General features: G+C 41.4%; 2 protein-coding genes across 2 annotated transcripts; one reads left to right on the top strand and one right to left on the bottom strand.

The window, feature by feature from the left end:
- Positions 1-1,168: 1,168 nt before the first annotated feature.
- Positions 1,169-7,799, bottom strand: zmynd19 (zinc finger, MYND-type containing 19). The gene is made up of 6 exons (XM_071466372.1): positions 7,564-7,799; positions 5,628-5,687; positions 5,406-5,512; positions 4,542-4,682; positions 3,803-3,983; positions 1,169-3,679 (listed from the first exon to the last, which is right to left on the bottom strand). The coding sequence occupies exons 1-6, from the start codon at positions 7,612-7,614 to the stop codon at positions 3,536-3,538; spliced, it is 684 nt and encodes a 227-aa protein (XP_071322473.1). The 5' UTR covers positions 7,615-7,799; the 3' UTR covers positions 1,169-3,535.
- Positions 7,800-11,377: 3,578 nt separating this feature from the next.
- bspry (B-box and SPRY domain containing) lies at positions 11,378-18,019 on the top strand. Its single transcript, XM_071466779.1, has 6 exons — positions 11,378-11,852; positions 12,510-12,608; positions 14,980-15,210; positions 15,391-15,416; positions 15,523-15,647; positions 17,042-18,019. Exons 1-6 carry the CDS (start codon positions 11,469-11,471, stop codon positions 17,575-17,577), a joined length of 1,401 nt encoding a protein of 466 aa, XP_071322880.1. The 5' UTR covers positions 11,378-11,468; the 3' UTR covers positions 17,578-18,019.
- The last annotated feature ends 978 nt before the right edge of the window (positions 18,020-18,997 follow it).

Raw genomic sequence — 18,997 nt, 5'->3', positions numbered from 1 at the left:
GTTTCCTACAGCAGCGTGATGATGGCCTCGGGCTCGTCCACACCAGCAGCCAAAAGTCTTGGGTAATATCATCTCCACTCACCCTCACTTTCCACCCTAATTTGACCTTTTTTTCCCTGCACGGTTTATAATTTACAGGCCGCTTTAATATAGGCTAAATAAATAACAAATTTGACTTGACTTTTCAGCATGCAAATCAGGTCATTGTGTATAATCAACACTGCAGTTGTGTTATTAAGTTATATATAGTATATAATGTTCTTTCTCTTGAGTAGCTGTCCTGATGGTCCAGGGACGGCTGACAACTGGATTGATTGTATTTTTATCATTTTTATGGGTAAATCAATAAACCTTGTGTCCTGCAGCTCTAGGATAAGCAGATGTCATAGCTCATGTCCACCATCATCAAGTGTTTGACACTTGTGCATGACACATGACTGAAATGATGAAGAAACTGTTGCTGACTAATTCTTTGCAGTGATTTACAGACTTAACGTTATGGTCATTTTCAGGTCGTGGAAGACTGAGGTATGAACAGATAATGGATGAGTTTTAGTAAAACACAGGAGTAATAATACACGTCTTCATAGGAGAAGATATAAATGTTGACAAACCGGGGGGGGGGGGGGGGGGGGGGGGGTTGTATCTCACACATGGTTCTTCTATACTGAAGTAAAAGTCAAATTCAAGCTGAGTATCTGTCCAAATAATTGTGAAAGCTATTGCTGGAGTGAAATCATGGACACTGTCCTGCACTGACTCAAGAAGGGGCTCAGCTCACCGTCCTTACCAGGACATTGTAGACGCTTCAGGCTGGTTAATTTATTTCTTTTTTAACTTTGGTTAAAATTAAACGTCTTCTGCCCGTGACTGAAACATTACCCACAAGCCAACAATTAAACCTTTTCCCGAATCTGAGACTGTGCACTGGTCACTGCAGTCCTTCTGCTTATTGCAAGTGTACTGCACTTATATTGCACTTTTCTACCTAAGCAAGACAAACCTCTACACAACGCACCATTCATTCATCCGTTCACACACACTCATATGGTGACAGCTGCCACGCGAGGTGCAACATAAACATCCTTCAATCTAATTAACGTAGTTTTTGATCATTTCTTTTTTTCCACACTCCTACACTCACCAGTACTCACTCAACTCCAACAAATGAGGTTCATTTTATTTATTATCATTTTACATTGGAAAAGCAACTGTCAGTTATCCCCAACTGTACTTCCATTCACATATTGTAGCTCTTTATTTCTAGGTGATTAATGCTTATATTCTTACAAAACAAAAAGATTTCAGACACAATCTGTACACGCTGTCCAAATCACACCCCTCCCTTCAACCCATCTAGGACAAATACGCTAACATGGGAGCCAAATTTTAGTGCAGTGTTGAAAACCTGTTCACACACACTTACAAAAGAAACAATCAACAAGTTGCATGTACGTCTGTGAATCACATGCGTGTTAAGTGTCTGGACTCCTCACCGAAGACACAAGAGGACACGTTTAAGCAGGTGTGCATTGTAGGTAATACAAGGAAGGCAGGCGATTTGAGGATAAATCTGACACAGAATAATTTCCCTTGGACTGCCGTGTCTTAGAAAAATAAAAGCAGGAAATGGTTCTGTTCATAAAACCACTCTTCAAAATAAAATGTGGTGGGAGGAATTCAAGTTTTACACTCCAAGACGTTTCTCACGCGGAAGATTTTAGTGACAATGACGGTGTGCAGCGTTTTCTTTGAAACTCCAGAAGGGCAACAATGAGGACGACTCATTAAGGATTAGGAAAAAAAATTTAAAAATCAAGTAACGGGGATGAAATGTTCAGCTCCCCCCCCCCCCCACTCAAACATGTGACACATAAAGGTCTCACATTGTCCACTTTTCATTTTGTTTGCCTTCAAATATCACCAGGACAAAAACATGTTTCACAATCAAAAGTTTTAAATAAATATAGCTCCATTGATAGAATTTCTTCAAAAAAATAACCCTTAGAGCAAACTCTCACACAAGAAACTGAGCACTAACCCACCCGCCCCGACCCAAAGACACATACCATAACCCTGCAGATTTAAAAATACCGTTGAAAAGACAGGTGTGTGTTAAAAACCAGCAAAATAAGACTGACTGGAGGGATTCATACCAAGTGATAAAGAAGTGCCAAACCACAGAAGAAGAAGAGCAGATTTTGGTTAATGTAATTTTGTTTCCATTTGATTATCAGATAACTTTGACAGAGATACTTTGTCTTGAGAACATGAGATAATTATTTTGTGATCACAAGAAAGTTTTGTTTTTTTTTTATTTTGTGATCATGAAAAGGGTCTATCAAAGTACCAAATAACACCAGGACCAGCTTTTTAAATACTAACTGGAGAACTTTCAAATGCAGATTTTTTTTTTTTTGAAAAGTGTAATAAATCTAGTTTTTAGGCAATTAAAAACTTTGAACCACATCTTAAACAACAGAACATGTCCAATCAAAGTGATTTAAAAAAAAAAAAAAATCATGGGTCAAGAAAATCTAGAAAAAATTAAAGCCTTTATTTGGCAGCTACTTTATTATAGAACAGTGAAAATATTTTTAACCCACCAGTCTATGATTAAATATGAAATTTAAAACTGTGTAATATGGCCCCTGTAAGAAGAGAACAGACAAACATTAGTCCAGCCCGTAACCTATGTTGACCAATTCAATGTCCTTCAGTACATATTGGCAGCACACGCATACATACACAAGCACACACACACATTCACACGTTCACACACACACACACACAGTCCCACACTCAATACTGGTAGTGTGATTCAATCAGTGAAATCTATCTGATGTGTGTCGTGGTTGGCTGCATGGTGAGTACGACAGACAGGGAGGCGGCTAAGGTGTCGATGACCATGAAGACGGCAGCCGTGCGCACCAGAGAGGTCAGAAAGGGAGCGATACAGTGAAAAGGTCCATGTCCCATTGTACCAGCTGAACGACGGGTACTGTAGCCCCTGGGTCCCCCGTTTGCACAGACGTCACCACACCCAGTGGCTGGGTGGAGGAACAAAAGTGGATGACGACAACTGTCCATGTTCGACTGTGGTCCAAAGAAGCTTGTGCAGTTCATCAACAAGACAACTTTTTCCCCCTCACATACAAAACCATAGCAGCAGGTAGAGCTCGAGGGTCTCCCTCCTCGAGGAAAATAAGGACAAAAAACAAACGGAAAAAAAACCAAAAAAAACCAAAAAAACAAATAATACCTTTCCCCGTCATCCACATGAAAAGCAAGCTATGGAGAACTACCAGTTCTGGGAAGTGGCAGATGTCTTTTTGCTTTATTCTTCTTCCCCTTCTCCATCTTCTTTTCCCCCTGAATCCAAAACTATCAAGCAACCAACATTGTCCTCTGTCGTTAGTCTCTTGTCAGCAATTTTCCCCATTTTGCACTTCATCCCCCGCTCCCCTCCCACAAGTCAAACCCTGCCCCCCTCCCCATTCTCCCTCATCCTCTCCCAGGCGAGGATGAAGGCAGATCATCGTTCGGGCTCTGACTCCAGGGCCAGCACCCGCTTACGCTCACGACACTGCTTCTTGTGGGCGGGCCAGTCCCTCTGCTGGCACTGGGAGCCACAGTAGCGCGCCACTTGGCATCGACCGCAGATGTTGAACTCTCGCAGCTGTGGAAAGACAAGGAACAAGGTCATTTTTGGGTGTGAGGAAGTGCTCGGTTACTGTGATCCTGGGTACGAATTTCGCTCGATAAATCAGTTTGTGGATGGAATGCCAGTTACAGTACATACCCTCCTCTCAATGAGTGAACAAGGAGGATAATGACACTCATAGTAGGTGCAGGAGCACTCCTCTTCCTCCACCAGCTCCCCGTTAGCGTTGTAGTAGCGTGTGCGGCTCAGCTCCAGGTACTGCTCCTCCACAGGGTCGGCCGGCACCTGCTGGATGGCCAGCCAGTACAGAGACTGCTCTCTGGACAAGCAAGAGAAGATGAATGTGCCATATGAAATATCATTTGTCTTTTCCACAAGTCACGTGAGGACAGCGATCCAAACTTCCACTTCTCCTTCTTAACCAAGGCCACTCACACCACTTTGTTCCTCCATATTGTGTAAGTGTTGCTAGATTTACTTCTTCTTTAAGAGGCAAGAAGCCACTTCTTAACTTGTATTACTTTCAATAAGATTAAAGTGTCAGCTAAGGTCACAGAATTTTCTATTTTTCAACTCACTTTCAAGAAACTTAATCACTAAATGCAAGGAGAGCCCAATGCGATGGTACTGCAAGGCTAATTTAGTGATAGACAGTCGAAAAAGAAAACGGCGAAAAAACCCGGCAAACATTTACATTTGTTTTACTGAGCAAATGCACATATCTGTTTTGCTCAGACAGAGACGAAGCTGGCACCTCAATAAATCACACTGGCTTCTTTTATAGATGAAGCTTCATGCTTGTGCAATGCTCTACATTCCTACAGTGCTACAGAATTCCGCCATTAGTGCAGTAGCACTAGTACAGCTGTGGTCTGACCTTTGCTTGCTGGAAATCTCCTCCGGCTTGGGGCTCCAGCCGACTGGCACCAGTCGCAGGTTATCTAGCCGGTTGTCCACTGTGACAGAGTTGATGTGGATGACTTGAAAACTGGGTGCGATGCCTCCTCTGTGCTTCTCCCTGGGTCAAGACATGTATCCAGATCATAAGTCAGCCAGTTCAGTACCAACAACAAAATAACCACAACTCATTAAGACAATAACATTGCATGACTTCTTCTTTTTCTAATTAAAAATATTATCAGCAGCTCACTCACAGTATTTTTTAAAAACAGTACAGTGTAGACCATGAGACTTCAGTGGCTGAGAAAAAATTTGGTACTGCGCTCATGATATATGAGACAGTAACATTCGCACCAACCTGGCAGCAACTCAAAAATGACTAATTTTGAGACACACATCACTTGTCCAACTGCACCACCTCAGTTTTTTAAGATACCAAATTGTTGTGAAGTTTTACTGATACTTGTATGAGAGTTATCTTAGACATCAGAAGTAGGGTCAGTTACAACGCACCTGCCTGTAGTGGTAAGGGCTCAAACTTGTGTTTGTTATGGTAAAGATGCACAAAGCGATACGCATCCGGTGCATCCCTACTTTGTTTTCCTAACTGCTTCCAGCTCACCTCTCCAGCACTCATCTTGCAGTTTTAACAGACAGTAGAAACAAAAGCAGGACATCTGTATACACAAGATTTACTTCTGGGCTGATTACAATCAGTAGGTCCCATCAAGGACAATTCCACAATAAGGATGCTTGCCAGCACAGAGAGTTTGACTCCAGATGCTCCAACAGAAAAAAATACTGTTTATACTGCAACTGATATAATGAACAAATTACCTACCAGAGCAGCTCATGCAACGGCCTTCCTGCCCAGCGGCCTTTGCCAATGTCGAAAGCGTAGGCAAAGATCTTAGCTCCATTGCCATCCGCATCTACCTCCATGCGCGCCTACAAATGGAACAATGCGATGGTTTAATATTGGCACTATCAGAAAAAAATGGTAAAGGCAAATCTCGTGATATTGATGATGAACATCATTTGCTGTTGAGTCCTCATTGTTTACCTCAAAGGCATAGTTTTCCACAAGCGGTATGTCCTGCTCATCAATCAGTGTGTATTTTGTCTGAAACAAGAAAATTGAGAGAAAATGTTTTATATTTATGTTGAGATCTGTAACATCAGCAATTTCTTCATGGCCTTTAGCAAAATGTCAGGTTGTTAAAACCAACATTGTGGGAACCTTTACAAGGAGCCCAAAGGGGGAGGAAAGCCAATGAGAGAGGAAGACCCTATAAACTCATCAAATAGCATAATGTCAGCTAGGTGCTAGTCTGCCTTCTCACAACTAATTACATGCATTTAAAACTATCACATCCAGGCATTCACAAACAGCTATCTGAGTAGTTTGAAACTCTGAAATAAATTAAAGGTTAAATAAATAAAAGTAAAATAATTTACAAATTAAATGAGTGATTATTTAAAGGGAATAATAATAATAATAATAATAAGTCCAGCAGCAGGAAAATGTCAGTTTTCCAGGGGAGGATGCTTGTCTATTGCAGAACCACCATTTGTTATTTAGCAATGGCTACCCACAACATTGGGTTCAGTTACCAACGAGCCGGGTAAACATTTCACTAACCACCTCCCCTTGCAAAATGACATCAAATGTGGCTTGAGCACATATTTTTGCACAATTTTTCTGGTTTAATACTACTTATTAAATGTGGCATGTTTACACAGGCCAGCAGCTGAGGGCACATTCAAACTCCTATTTGGAAATCTGTCCCGCACATGACAGCTGCAGCATAGGCATAAAAAGAAGTGACATCTTTTAAAAGGATCATAACTTTTACCCCAATTTACTTTAACCAATTAAACTGAATGTTTTAACCTCAATTTTACATTAACTACACTTAGACTGGAGATGCAACACCTTTATAAAAAAAAAAGGAGGAACTAGTTTGGACCATGTGAGAGGCACCTGGGCTCAGTGTTAGGAGGAGGGATTTACAAACACGCGTGACAAGATACCAACACAGCAGCCCCACGCTTCACTGAGCGTGGTACCACTCACGGGTTGTGTTGCTCACATACCGAAAAGGTCGAAACAAGCAATGTGACACGTTGTCTCGACTGCCAGACTATTGTGTTGAGCTAAACCACCGGGGTGACATCATGTAAAGTTGTTGTGTGACTGCTGCCCGGAGCCCAGGAGCCCTGTCACTCAGCAGGTGGGCAAACAAAACGGTCTGCAGCGTTTATCCCCGAGTGTGAGGGTCTTGTGACACCAGCAGCCCCGCAGCATTTCTTGACCAACATTCAGCCACAGTTTAGCGTCGCGGATAATTATGTAACTTTTACCCCCCCCCAAAAAAAAAAAACAAAACAAAAAAACACGATTTAAGTTTTGGGCAGACAGCTGTCCGGTAGTGTGCTGTCTTGCCGGTGCTTTGTCACGTTGCACAAAAGGATCAGTTGATGGAGCATGGCGATGGCTTCCTCATTAGCAGACACTTTACAGTGTAATCCAAATAACAAAGCTAGCGTGGCACTGCTAACTGAACCACCGAGCCTTAATGTGACATAACCCACCCCCGATAAGACAACAGCGGTGTTCTCCGACTCCACAATACCCGGTACTGATTAAAAAAAGCCCCCACGACTTTACCTTTGTGACATTATTTCATCGTTTCACGTTAGCCAACAGCTAACGTTACCTGCTACATGCTAATTAGCGTTAGCTTCCTAGCGAGACTGTGCGGCGGCGGATGCACAGAAAACCAGTCTGGCTCGGCACGGCCGGCTTTCCTAATCCGCTCAAATGCGGCTAAAATCGCCAACGCTGAGCTGCTCTCGCATCGGGAAGGGCTCGGTAACAATTTACGCGGCAGAGCAGCAGCAGCCCGTCATCGCTAAATGTGTGTTTTCCAGCGCCTTTTGTGATTCCCCGCGGGCCCTCCCCCGGCCGCACATGGCAGTCCTGGGACCCAGCTCACCTTCCCGGCCACACGGCCGAGCCGTACGATCCCGAGCTTGAAGTCCGACATCAGGAGGACGGGTGATGGTGACAGAGGGAGGCGTGGGTTCAAACCTAAACGCTACTCAGGTTTAAAACTCGCCGGGGCGGCCCCTCAGCCCCGCTGCGCTGCCAGTTTGGGTTGACTGGTTGGGTGTTCGCTGACTCCGGGTCTCTCCGGCAGCAGCCCAGCCTCGGTGACACACCGCCGCTGGCGCAGGAAAGCCGAGCGAGCTTCTGGAGGAGGGCGGGGCGGGATGAGCCGCTAACCGCGCTGTCCAATCAAATTCAACGTTACATGTTTCTAGCGCCTGACGTCAGATCACGCTGTCCAATAGAAAACGAGTATCTTCAAGAACCGCCTGTTTCAGTGACAGCGTCATCACACTCTCGTGACCACTTCCAGCCATTTTCCCGCGAAATGTTTGATAGCTGGGTGGGCTTATCAGCTTTTATTCAAAGCCTCTAATCGATTTATTACAGATGTGTTTGACGTCATGGCTCATGACGTTTATTGCAAAATTAGGCCTGATGCAGGAAACTGAGTACGCAGCATATCTACATCAGTATTACTGACCTGTGTCGAGGCTACTACAAAATTATACAGTTATACACGAATGTTTATCACTTAGAGGTGTACGTTAACCCGCAACCAGCAACAAAGGTTTCTAAGTTGAGTGCAATATATTATGATTATGGGGAGATTATTATTTTTTTAAATGTCAGATGTGAACATTAGTTCCTGTGTCTGACTATTACCCTTGTTCCCTTTTCACTTTTACTTTGTTATGTTGCTCCTCATGGCTCCAGTAACTTTGTATTTATGTAATTCTTTCATATCAGTATTTCCACATACTCTAATCCGTACATTACAGAAATGATAAAATCACTCAAACAACTAGGTGGACTCACACAACCAGCGCCTGGATACTAAGACCTTGAAGAGTTAGAGTCCTTCTTGTTAAAGGGACATTTGCAAATAAACAGGAGTAAATATAGAAGGAAAAACACAACATGCCACTGCATCCCAATTAGCAGCAGTGGATAAATTGGATATATTTAGAGAAAGAATGCAGAATAGGATTAAACTATGGAATATATTCATCCATCTAAATAATCTTCAGTGCCTGATTTCTGTCATGTGGTCACCTGCATCTTGAGTTTAAATCCCTGCACATCTGTTCCATGATGAAGATGACTTCATGTCAGCGAAGTGCAGAGCACCCTCTGGAGATCAGGAGCTGTATTACAGAAAGTAGCAATGGAAACTTGAGTCAGTGGCTGCTTTAAAAAAGTGTAAATTTAAAAAAGTGTAATTTAGAATTTCAGAGGGGGAAAAATAGACAAATGTGACTTTAAATTATTGCTTTTTGTGGTTTACTGACTATTTAGTGACACATGGTTTTAATCCAACACAGCAATAATATTTTCATTCATTCGTGAAGTTCTGATCATAGCTAGTGTTTTCCCATCATATCTAATTAATATTCTACTATATGTACTGTGCATAGTCAGGAATCAACAACATCCCAGCTCTCTTCCTCTACTTTAGTACCTCCTCATCAGTTTTTTTATTATTTATTAGATAAAGAATTAGCTGCAGAACCATGTACCATGTAATATAATGTTTCACTTAAGGGAGTTACATCTAATTTAAAAGTGTGCTAATGTATTTTTACACCCCTAAAGCGAACAGGCAAAAATATGTCCATTATAGTTGTATGCATCTTTTCTTCAGCCTGAACACACCTCTCTCAGATTTTCTTAGGTAAGTACAAAAAATATTTCTCGCTCCACGGGAAGTAAGGGACACATGCAGGTAAGGGATATGTTAACCTTGTAACCTTGAAATAAGAATTAAACAAAATGTTTATATGAGGTAAAACATCGTGACATGTCAAAAAGAAATGCCAGGTAATTGTTTCAAGGTGCCACTGTATACTGTAGATTGTCTGTTGAAGAGATGTCCAGCTTCAATAAGAAGTTTGAAATCTCTAATCTTCAGTGATGTCTGAAATTCTTCCTTCTTTCTTCCAGAAACAGAAAACTCTAATTTGATACATGATCTGAACACCTGCAATATAGGTCTTGTGTTTACTAGTTTTACCCTTTACAAAACAGCCTTGTATGCTGGTATAACAATGGTGTCCCTGTGCTGCTGCTGTTCCCATTTCAAAGTGAAATGTGTGGAAACCCACCTGAGGCATGCCACTCTTCTGTCAGTCCCTCCTATCCAGTTACCCACAGACGAGGAGCTGGGAGGAGTGGGAGATGTGTCGCTCCTGTTTCCTCTCAAACTTTACAACAAAGTCTTTGATTTTAGCTCAGTTTGAAAGGGGGCAGGGAGAGAAAAGGATATAAGGACCATACAAGGCTGTTTACTGGGATATGTCTGTTTCTAGTTTCATATGACATTGTACACTGTACACACTGTTAACAGTTCTAGTATCCTAATTTACCACTATCAATAGCTTATTTATGTATATTTTATAGTAGCCCTTGGTGTTGTTTTAATATAAAAACATCATTGTTGGGATGCCACACCTGACACACCAACACCTCCAGACAGTCTCAGTGAATGGGCTTGGCTGTTTTTAATAGCAGACCATCTTTCCTAATGTAGCCTGCATTTGGTGGTCTTCCTTGAGGTTACTCTCTGTGGATCAAGAGCTTTTCCAGACACTGGGTGTTGTTTACTATTGCTAAACAGAGCTGTCTCTGAGGTGTGGCTGCACCTCTGATCCCTGTGCATACTCATATGATGAAACAGAGTATTTATCACACCTATCCACCCTGGAAAATATTATTATACTCTTCCACGGTTTTCTCACAACTGTATCTAATGAACATGAAAGAGATTCCAAATTAAAATACATTTCTAAAATGTCTTTGAATATGAGACTGCTGTAATAATTTATTGTCTGTGAGCCAAAAGAAAGTGTAAAGGACTTTACAATGCCTCACATTAACCCATACACACAAACATAAACTGTTTTTGTTTTATAAGTGAAGAGTTTTACTTTACCAAAATTACTTCAAATGTTGTTTCCGCATACAGGTTCCATATAGTAAGTTATATCTCACCCAGACCTATTTCACAGTGACAGCCAAATCCATATATTCATATAATGGCACATTTGTAACTGAGGAGTTGGAGTAATTAATGAAAAATCTTCATTTGTGCTGAACTGATTATAACTAAACATTTAAGGCTGTTTTATTGCAATAAATTATATGGGGATGCAGGTTCAAGCCCTGTGATATGAGTTTTAATGGAGGGAAGGGCTGCGCTTAAATTTAAGGATATTAAATGTCTGATGTATTAATGTTTATGCTGCATGTTAATATTATAACTGATGATGTTAAAAATAAACTAGCTTGTATTCTTTACCAAATGTATGTGTCCAAGATACATATGTAGGCCTATTCCATACCAAATCTTTACCTGATAAATGTTGACCCCTCTGTAAGAAGTAATCTACAATCTTTTCCACTAAAATATAGTGTTAATTTTAAGTAAAGCCTGTATAACAAAACTTGTATAACTTGAATAACAAACAAAAACAGGGAGAGAAAGAAGGATAGGTGAGAAACTTTGAATATAAAACTTAACTTTGCTTGTTAATTGACCTATGAATTAATTGACCTAATTGTGACAGATTACCCCGCAAGATGAATTGAAGGCGGTTATCAGCTGACGCCCAAATCAAACAACAGAAAACCAGCAAAGCAGAAACCTGTTTTTTTTTTTTTCTCCCCTCAGCTCTGACCTCTGATGTCCGTGTTACTTCCGTGTTCCGCTCACCTGTTGCACCTGTGTTACAGCGCTGAGCTGTGGGTGCGACTCCTGCCCGGCCGGTGCACCTGTTGCCTTATTATTGTGCCATGTCGCAGGAGCTCGTAACGTGTGAGCTAATATGCTCATCCACATCGAGTAAACCAGAGGAGAGTTTGAGAAGCAGGGCAATGGACTGTGAGCAGCCGATTTTCTCCGTCTTGAGCGGCGGTGTGAAGGTGGAGGTGGGGGCGAGCTCCGACGGCGGCGGCGGCGACGGCGGCCGCGGTGGAGCTGCTTCTCCGGCTGCGACCACCTCCGACACCGAGTCCGGGATCTTCTCCGGTGAATGTGAGCTCTGTGTGGAGCACGAATCTGAGCTGGACTGGTTCTGTGGCACCGAGCAGAAACTCATCTGCTCTCACTGCGCCATCGTGGGCTCCTGCCACGGGCACGCTGTGACCCCTCTGGCCACCAGAGTTACCGCAGTCAGGGTGAGTGTGCGGGGCAGCTCCTATAGGCTACTGTGAAGCCATATGTGACCAAAAATCTGTTTCCTTTTACATTGTAGCCTGTTGACTTTGCTGTGAGACAATATTGGTTGTTTTCAGCTTTGTACAAGGTAAATAGGTTTTGTTTACTGAGGGCACCTGCAGGGTTAAAAATAGCCCAGCCAGGTTCCTTTCACTTCATGTGAGTGGGGTTGCTCTCTAAGTAACTTATATACCTTACAGTTCAATATTATTTATTGTATCATGTCTCATGTCATCCAGTCTTATTGTTATATGTGATCTGTTTCTCTTTGGAGTTTTTTTTAATGGGAGATTTTCATGCTGAACATGAGGAACATGTGGAGTCACTGCGTCACGGACAGTAGCTGGTGTAAAGCCACCAGGACTCACTGATAACATGTAGAAATTGTGTTCACATTATTTGACAATGTAGCCAAATATGTATGTAGACTGCTTGATGATTCTTTCTTGGGTGTGTCACATTTAGCATATGGTTTTCCTGGCTGATTCCTCCACATGGAATTTGAAAAGACAGGATTTTCTTGTTGTGTCTCCAGCAGGTGATATTCAGGTATTGTGATGTGCTTGTTTAAAAAAAAAAAACTGCAGTGCTTGTGTGTATATGTGTGTTTTCTCTAGAACCAACTGGTGGATGTGTGTGAGAAAATGCAACTGCAGGCGCTGAGGATTGAAAGATTTATCAACCAGACGCTGACAGCCAAGGAGCTAAAACTTCAGGTGAGAAATACCTGTGTCCCCCACCCACTCAACTTAATAATCACATAGACAGAGTGCCCAGACTTAATAACGCTCAGTGGTGCCCACACAATGTGTCATGAGTAGGCCTTTACTGTAGCGCATGTGGGTTTTCACATGTGACTTGTGAAACCAACATGTGGGGTTTGTGTATGAGGACACTCTCCCCTATAATAAGTCTCTTTGCATTAGGGCTGCAACTAAGGATTATTTTCATTATCAGTTAATCTGTGGACTGTTTCTTTTGATGATTCAATTTATTGGTCAGTGTTTAAAACAACTTAAAATAGTGAGACAATTTTCAAATTACTTTTTGATAAAGATATTCAGTTAACAATAAAACCAAGCAGAGAAAAGCTGTAAATCCTTACACTTAAATAATTGGAACCAATGAATATTTGGTATTTTTGCCTGATAGCTCAGTCAACTAACTGATTATCCGATTAATCATGTCAGTATTATTAGAGCAATTGGAGAGGAAATGAAAGTGAAACAAATCATCCCTATGATAAAACACCTCACGTATTCATTAGAAATTGAATGTGATTTTACATTCATATTTCTTTATACAATTTATTGTATGAACATGTAGTGCAGCATAAAATATCAACATGCTGAGCATGCCTCAAGTCTCAAGTCTAAATTCTTCTGAATATTAGTAGGTTGCTATGGTTGGATGTTATTGTGTCTTAATTCACTTACTCCCTAATGATTATAATGACATATAATTGTTGATATATTAGTGATCTTGGGACTTTTAAACAAATTTCTTATAATAAAGTGCTCTGTGGTTATAGATTGATGAGTAAGATAAAAAGTAGAATTTGTTCAGGCGCCTTGAAATAGGGTTTGCTGATCCAGTCAATTTATCACAAAGCTAAGGTTGCAGAAAAGCTCCTCTTTCACTGCACCCATATTTATTAACCTCTCTCAACATAATGGGTCCACAGTGGTCACGGACACGAGACCTCAAGCAAACAGCAAAAACATTGTAGAAGGAAAACAAAAGCTACCTACAGAATTAAGTCGCCAAAGCCAATATGTTTCTGTAACAATATAAAGTTGACATGGTGGAAACTATGTCGTTGGTAAAAAAAAAAAAGCTTTGTCAGTGAATCGCTGTAACTTTTGGTGAATTTGCCTACGGTCAGAAGTGTGAAATGTCATTAATAACCTCTGATCAAGTGTTTGTTTGGCTGCCTTGAGCAGCAGGAACATGGGCAGTGGCACTGTTTGACAAACCTGTACCTGAAAGTTTGGTTTAAAGGATACCTGAACTGGAGCTCTAGAAAATATGTTTCTCTTCCCAGCTAGGAACTTTGACTTTAATAGCCATTGTGTGTTAATTCCTATCGGGGAGAAAGTAATTCACTGGTTCTCATTCATAACTGACTTCCCTACAATCCAACAGTCTCTTTTTGATTTCTGTTTATCAGGCTTTTTTCACAACAGATAGGCCTACTTTGATTTGTCATGACAGGAAAGTCACAGTTACTAATACCATTACCTGTGCTTTTCTTACTGTGACATGTAAAATATGAAAAAGGCCTGCTAGTCCATTTTCTTCACTAGTTAATCACCAGAAATTGTATCGACTACAATTTTTTAATGTAAATGCCAAATTGGGATGGATTACCTTAAAATGTTGTACAGTACAGTTGTACTTACTCTGGTGTTTGATTGACTTTGCAAATAGCACCATCATCAGGTAAAGGTTCATTTAGCAACTTAAATATCTCAGTATCTACCAAGTGGACTGGCACAAAACCCAGACATTCATTCCCGGATGATGTATCCTAATGACCTTTCCTTCGACACCATCATGAAGATGATACATCTGGATATGAGTGAAACATCTCGACAACTGCTGGATGGATTGTCATGAAATTTGGAAACATTCAAATCTCCCTCAGGATTAATTGTAATAACTCTGGTGATCCTCTGACTTTTCTACTAGCACTGTCATGTGCCTGTGCAGCCTGACATGACCTTTGGCTCTTGGTCTAAAATTTCCTTATGAGTAAATTACAATAGAAAGTTTTTCCTCTGACCATAAACCCTGAGTCACATGGATGCTTATAAATCCAGGAAGTGTTTTAGTGATTAAAAGTTACAGTTTAACTGTTGACTATAGTGATAATTATACAGTATTCCCTGATTATGCAATGAAATTTAGAATCCACACAAGGCATTGCAAGATGAATCTAAGGGGTCTATCTTTTCAAATGAAATAATCCAATAAGTAAAAACCACCCTTGCTTGAAATGCTAATGCGAAGCTTTGTACAGGGGTCATAAGTAGAAGCTGTCTCTTGACCCTTATATTTCTTCTTCTCTCCTGTCTCTTGCTGCAGGCAGCGGCGAACAGGGCGAGGGAGCAGGTGCTGGCTCAGGTCAGCGCGGCGCGTGAAGCCCTGGAGGAGGAGGAGCAGCGTCTCTTGGAGGAGGTGCACAGAGAGGAGGAGCGGGTGGAGCAATGTCTCCTCACCCAGAGAGCCCACTGGAGCCAGTCTCTGGCGAGTCTGTCGCAAACACGCTCGCGTCTGGTGCACACGCTGACACACACTCCGGACGCACAGCTGGTGGTGAGAGACCGGGACAGTTGTAGCAGGAAGAAGGGCGGGGGGGGGGGGGGGGGTTCAGGGATGACTGGGAAATCATTGTGGGAAGAATAGAGGAAGTTGTGCTCAAATAACAGTATCCTCATAATGGTCATAAATTACTGCCCAGGAGAGTAATCAGTTGTTTCCTATCTCATCTTTCAGACAAGTGTCCAGGACATAGCTGAAAGGTAATCTTTTCTCACATGATATGTGAATATTATTCATATTTTTCCTTGCTCAGGACATAACAGAGGAGTAACATCGCCTCTCTCTGTTTGTGTGTGTTTGTGTCAGGGTGGAGGAGGCGGAGGGGGTGGGGGAGCCCTGTGATACAGAGCAGCTCAACCTGAACCCAGGCTGCAGCGACAGCAAGTTGCTGAGAAGTCTGTGGGCCACGGCGGTGCTGCTCGGGCCAAACGGTTAGTAGATTTTTATTCAACTGTAAATCAACTGAGTTTTATGCAAACAGGACAGATCCGGCAGGAGCATACAAGGTTATTACGAGCACTCATGATGACTTGCAAATGATGAAAATCATGAAAATTGGAGATTTTTAAATCAAAAGCAGGGAGTGCGGAGGAGTGCTTATTTTGTACATGGCCGAAGTACTTGTCAAGTGACAATCACCACCACCCACTCCCGGCAAGAAACTGCAGAGAAAACGTACAAATAGTCCCTTTAAAGTAGATGCTAAGCTCCAAACATCCTCCAGGTAGTGGAAGAAAGAATCCGATTCTTTACTTCAGCGAAAGCAGCAATAATGCAACGTAAAAATACCCTAGTGCAGGCAAATAAACTGCATTCAAAACTTACCTGAAGCACATAAGTGTTGCTCACACAATATATCTTAGTAAAAGTAAATTGTAAAAATAATAGTAATAAACATAAAAAGTAATAAAAAGCAATAGTACTATATACTTTACATGTAGGCACAAATCACATAAAGAACTTTTTAGGCTGGTGGAGGTAATAGAAGACAGTTATATCAATAACAAGACATCCTATTATTTGTTTTACTATTACAAGATAATTTAAGGTTTTGTATGTTGTATGTTTTTTAATGTTGTAAAATGTATGTAATAATAAACGTATGTAATAATTGAATTGTAATACTCGTATGTAATAATAAGTGACATTAGCTGTTACATTATTATAGTGGAGTAAAAAACCTGAAACCACCTCCAAAACACTACATACACTACTCCACAACATAACACTCCACAGCAACAGTACCTCAAAATGGTACATAAGCGTGTACTTGAGTAAATACCCTTAATCAAGTTACTATTCACCACTGCATCATTTTGCTTTCTCTGAACTTTCTCTCAACATCCAGAACCTTCTTGGCTATGGAAATACTATATGTCGCACTTAATACACATGTATCAGCAGAGACTACATTTTGTCCCGATGTAATTTTGCCTGAGAGTTGAAAGCAGAAGTAACAGTACAGGACAGGGCCTGGACGTTTTCGTGTTTCTGTTTTAACAATTGAAGAGAGAATGGATCTAAACTTAACTAAACTGAGAGAAATGACACCATAGGATATTTGAAGTAGAGTGGCACAAAAATCAAGGGTTTCTCATTGAAATCTGGATGGAGGACGATCATGACAAAAAAAGCAGGAAGTGTTCTGTTGAGATTAAAAGCTCAGTTGCTGACCCTGCATCTTGATGTCTTTGTGTGGTGGTGTACGGTGTACAGAATATGTCATTACTGTACAGAATTCTTAAAATGCCTCAAAACATGATGTCCGCTTATCGTAACGCAACCGTTTGTGATATCTTCTCTCTCCTGTTCCTTCTTCCCACAGCTTATGGATCGCCTAATTTAAAGTTTGACGACCGCACTGTGAGTCCTCTCTTGTCCCTGTCTGATGACTTATGCACTTTGACCTTCCTCCACAAAAAACCCCGCAATTCTCCTCCTTACGACCCAGCACGATTCGACAGTTGGCCCAACGCGCTGGGTTCACTGTCTATGTCCTCCGGCACCCACAGCTGGGTGGTGGATGTAGGCCAGAGTGGTGCCTTTAAGGTCGGGGTCTGCTATGCCTCTCTGGAACGCAAAGGCACCGGGAACGAGGCGCGGCTGGGCTACAACACTCAGTCCTGGGTGTTGTCTCACTACGATGGGGACTACTCCTTCTTCCATGCAGGGAAGAAGGTGCCCCTGCAGCTGGTGAGGAAACCCCAGAGGATCGGCCTGCTGCTGGACTGGCCAAGTCAGACACTGCTGTTTTACGAGCCAGACTGTGGTGCTATTCTTCACTGTGTCACGCAACACTTCAGTGCCCCGCTGCTGCTGGCGTGTGCTGTGACTGACCGCAGTATCACCATACTGCACTGACAGACAGTCCACGCCGCCAAACACTAAATTTCCTGATACATGTGAAGAAATACGACCGAGAGAGAGACTTTCTCTAATGTAAATATGATCAGCAGTTAAAGTCGCCCATCTGTACAACAATGAAAACTTCAGACACAGCATCAGTTTCTATTTATTCTATTTACTGTGGTAGCTGCTGATTCTTTTTTTTTTACTATTTTTAATGATTTCATAGATTTTAAATTCTGTTGATCATATGATACAGTAGTTGTGATATTAAGACTGACAATGATTGTTTTTTATGAAGTTTGTACTTGTTTTTAATATGATTGTTTGTATGATTAGTTTGATCTGTGTGATGAAGCTTCCTCAAGACTTGTTATAGAAAATATCAATTATACTGGTTGATCCAGGACTATTGTAAATGTTATGTGGCAAATGCTGAGTAAACCAATTATTACGAGTTGACAGTTTTATTGTCTGACTGTGCAATAGACATTCCCATGAAAGCACAATTATTGTTTTGTAATTTTTGCCTGCAATAATATTTTCCCAGGAATGAAAAGCCTTGCGTTTGTCCTTTGATGCCACAACAGGGTTGTTGCATTATAGTTCCAGTTGGTCTGTAGGCAGAAAGACCTGCTAACAGAAGGATTGTATCTCAAAAATACTGATCATTAACTCGCAAATACTGACCGTTCTCTTTCCTCTCTTTCTCTTTCCTATATCCATAAAAAATTTTTTTTTAAAAAACACAAAACTTTAACTGTGATTTGGGGCAGCAGTTGCCTAAAGGTTAGAAAAGTGGGCTTATGACTGGAAGGTTGCTGGTTCAGTAAATGAGGGTGGGCTCTTGTACGCCTAACTGCTCCAGTGGGCAACAACCAGAGAGCTTTGTGATGTGAATAGGTGAGTGTGAACATTTTGTTCCTGAAAAGGACAGCAACATTTCTGAGTCCATAAAAAACAAAGAGCCGATTTAAGAATTGAGTTCATGATATGAATTCTGGTGGAGAAGCAGATGTTAACATCTGCTACTTCCCAGTAGTTTATGCATAAAACCACTAGAGGGCAGCAATGTCATAAGAAGCCTTCAATAGTGCACTGACACATCATGACAGATCAGTGAAGTAAATAGGTGAAAATGTTATTCCAGGACCATGGATAGTTACGGGTACTGACTACAATACAAGACAAACCCTGCAAACACTTGAACTGGGCACATATATGGTACCCCCGAAACTAATGTGTGTGATTTCTTTATAGCATACTGACATTTATCTTTAATATCAGCGAGAGACAGAGGCTGGATACAGTTACATTTTCATTTAGGCACAAAAGCAACACACAATCAAGTGACCTGAAACACTGTTCCTCTGATACCAGATTAAACCTGTGAGAACAGGGAGTAGAAGTTAAGGTACAATTGAGAGGAAGTAAA

This window comes from Trachinotus anak, unplaced genomic scaffold (genome assembly GCF_046630095.1).
Source record: "Trachinotus anak isolate AG129_WGS33_773 ecotype Australia unplaced genomic scaffold, CSIRO_AGI_Tana_v1 ptg000028l, whole genome shotgun sequence".
NCBI lineage: Eukaryota > Metazoa > Chordata > Actinopteri > Carangiformes > Carangidae > Trachinotus > Trachinotus anak.
The sequence above is the reverse complement of the archived record's forward strand: the minus strand, read 5'-3'. Positions and strand labels throughout refer to the sequence as shown.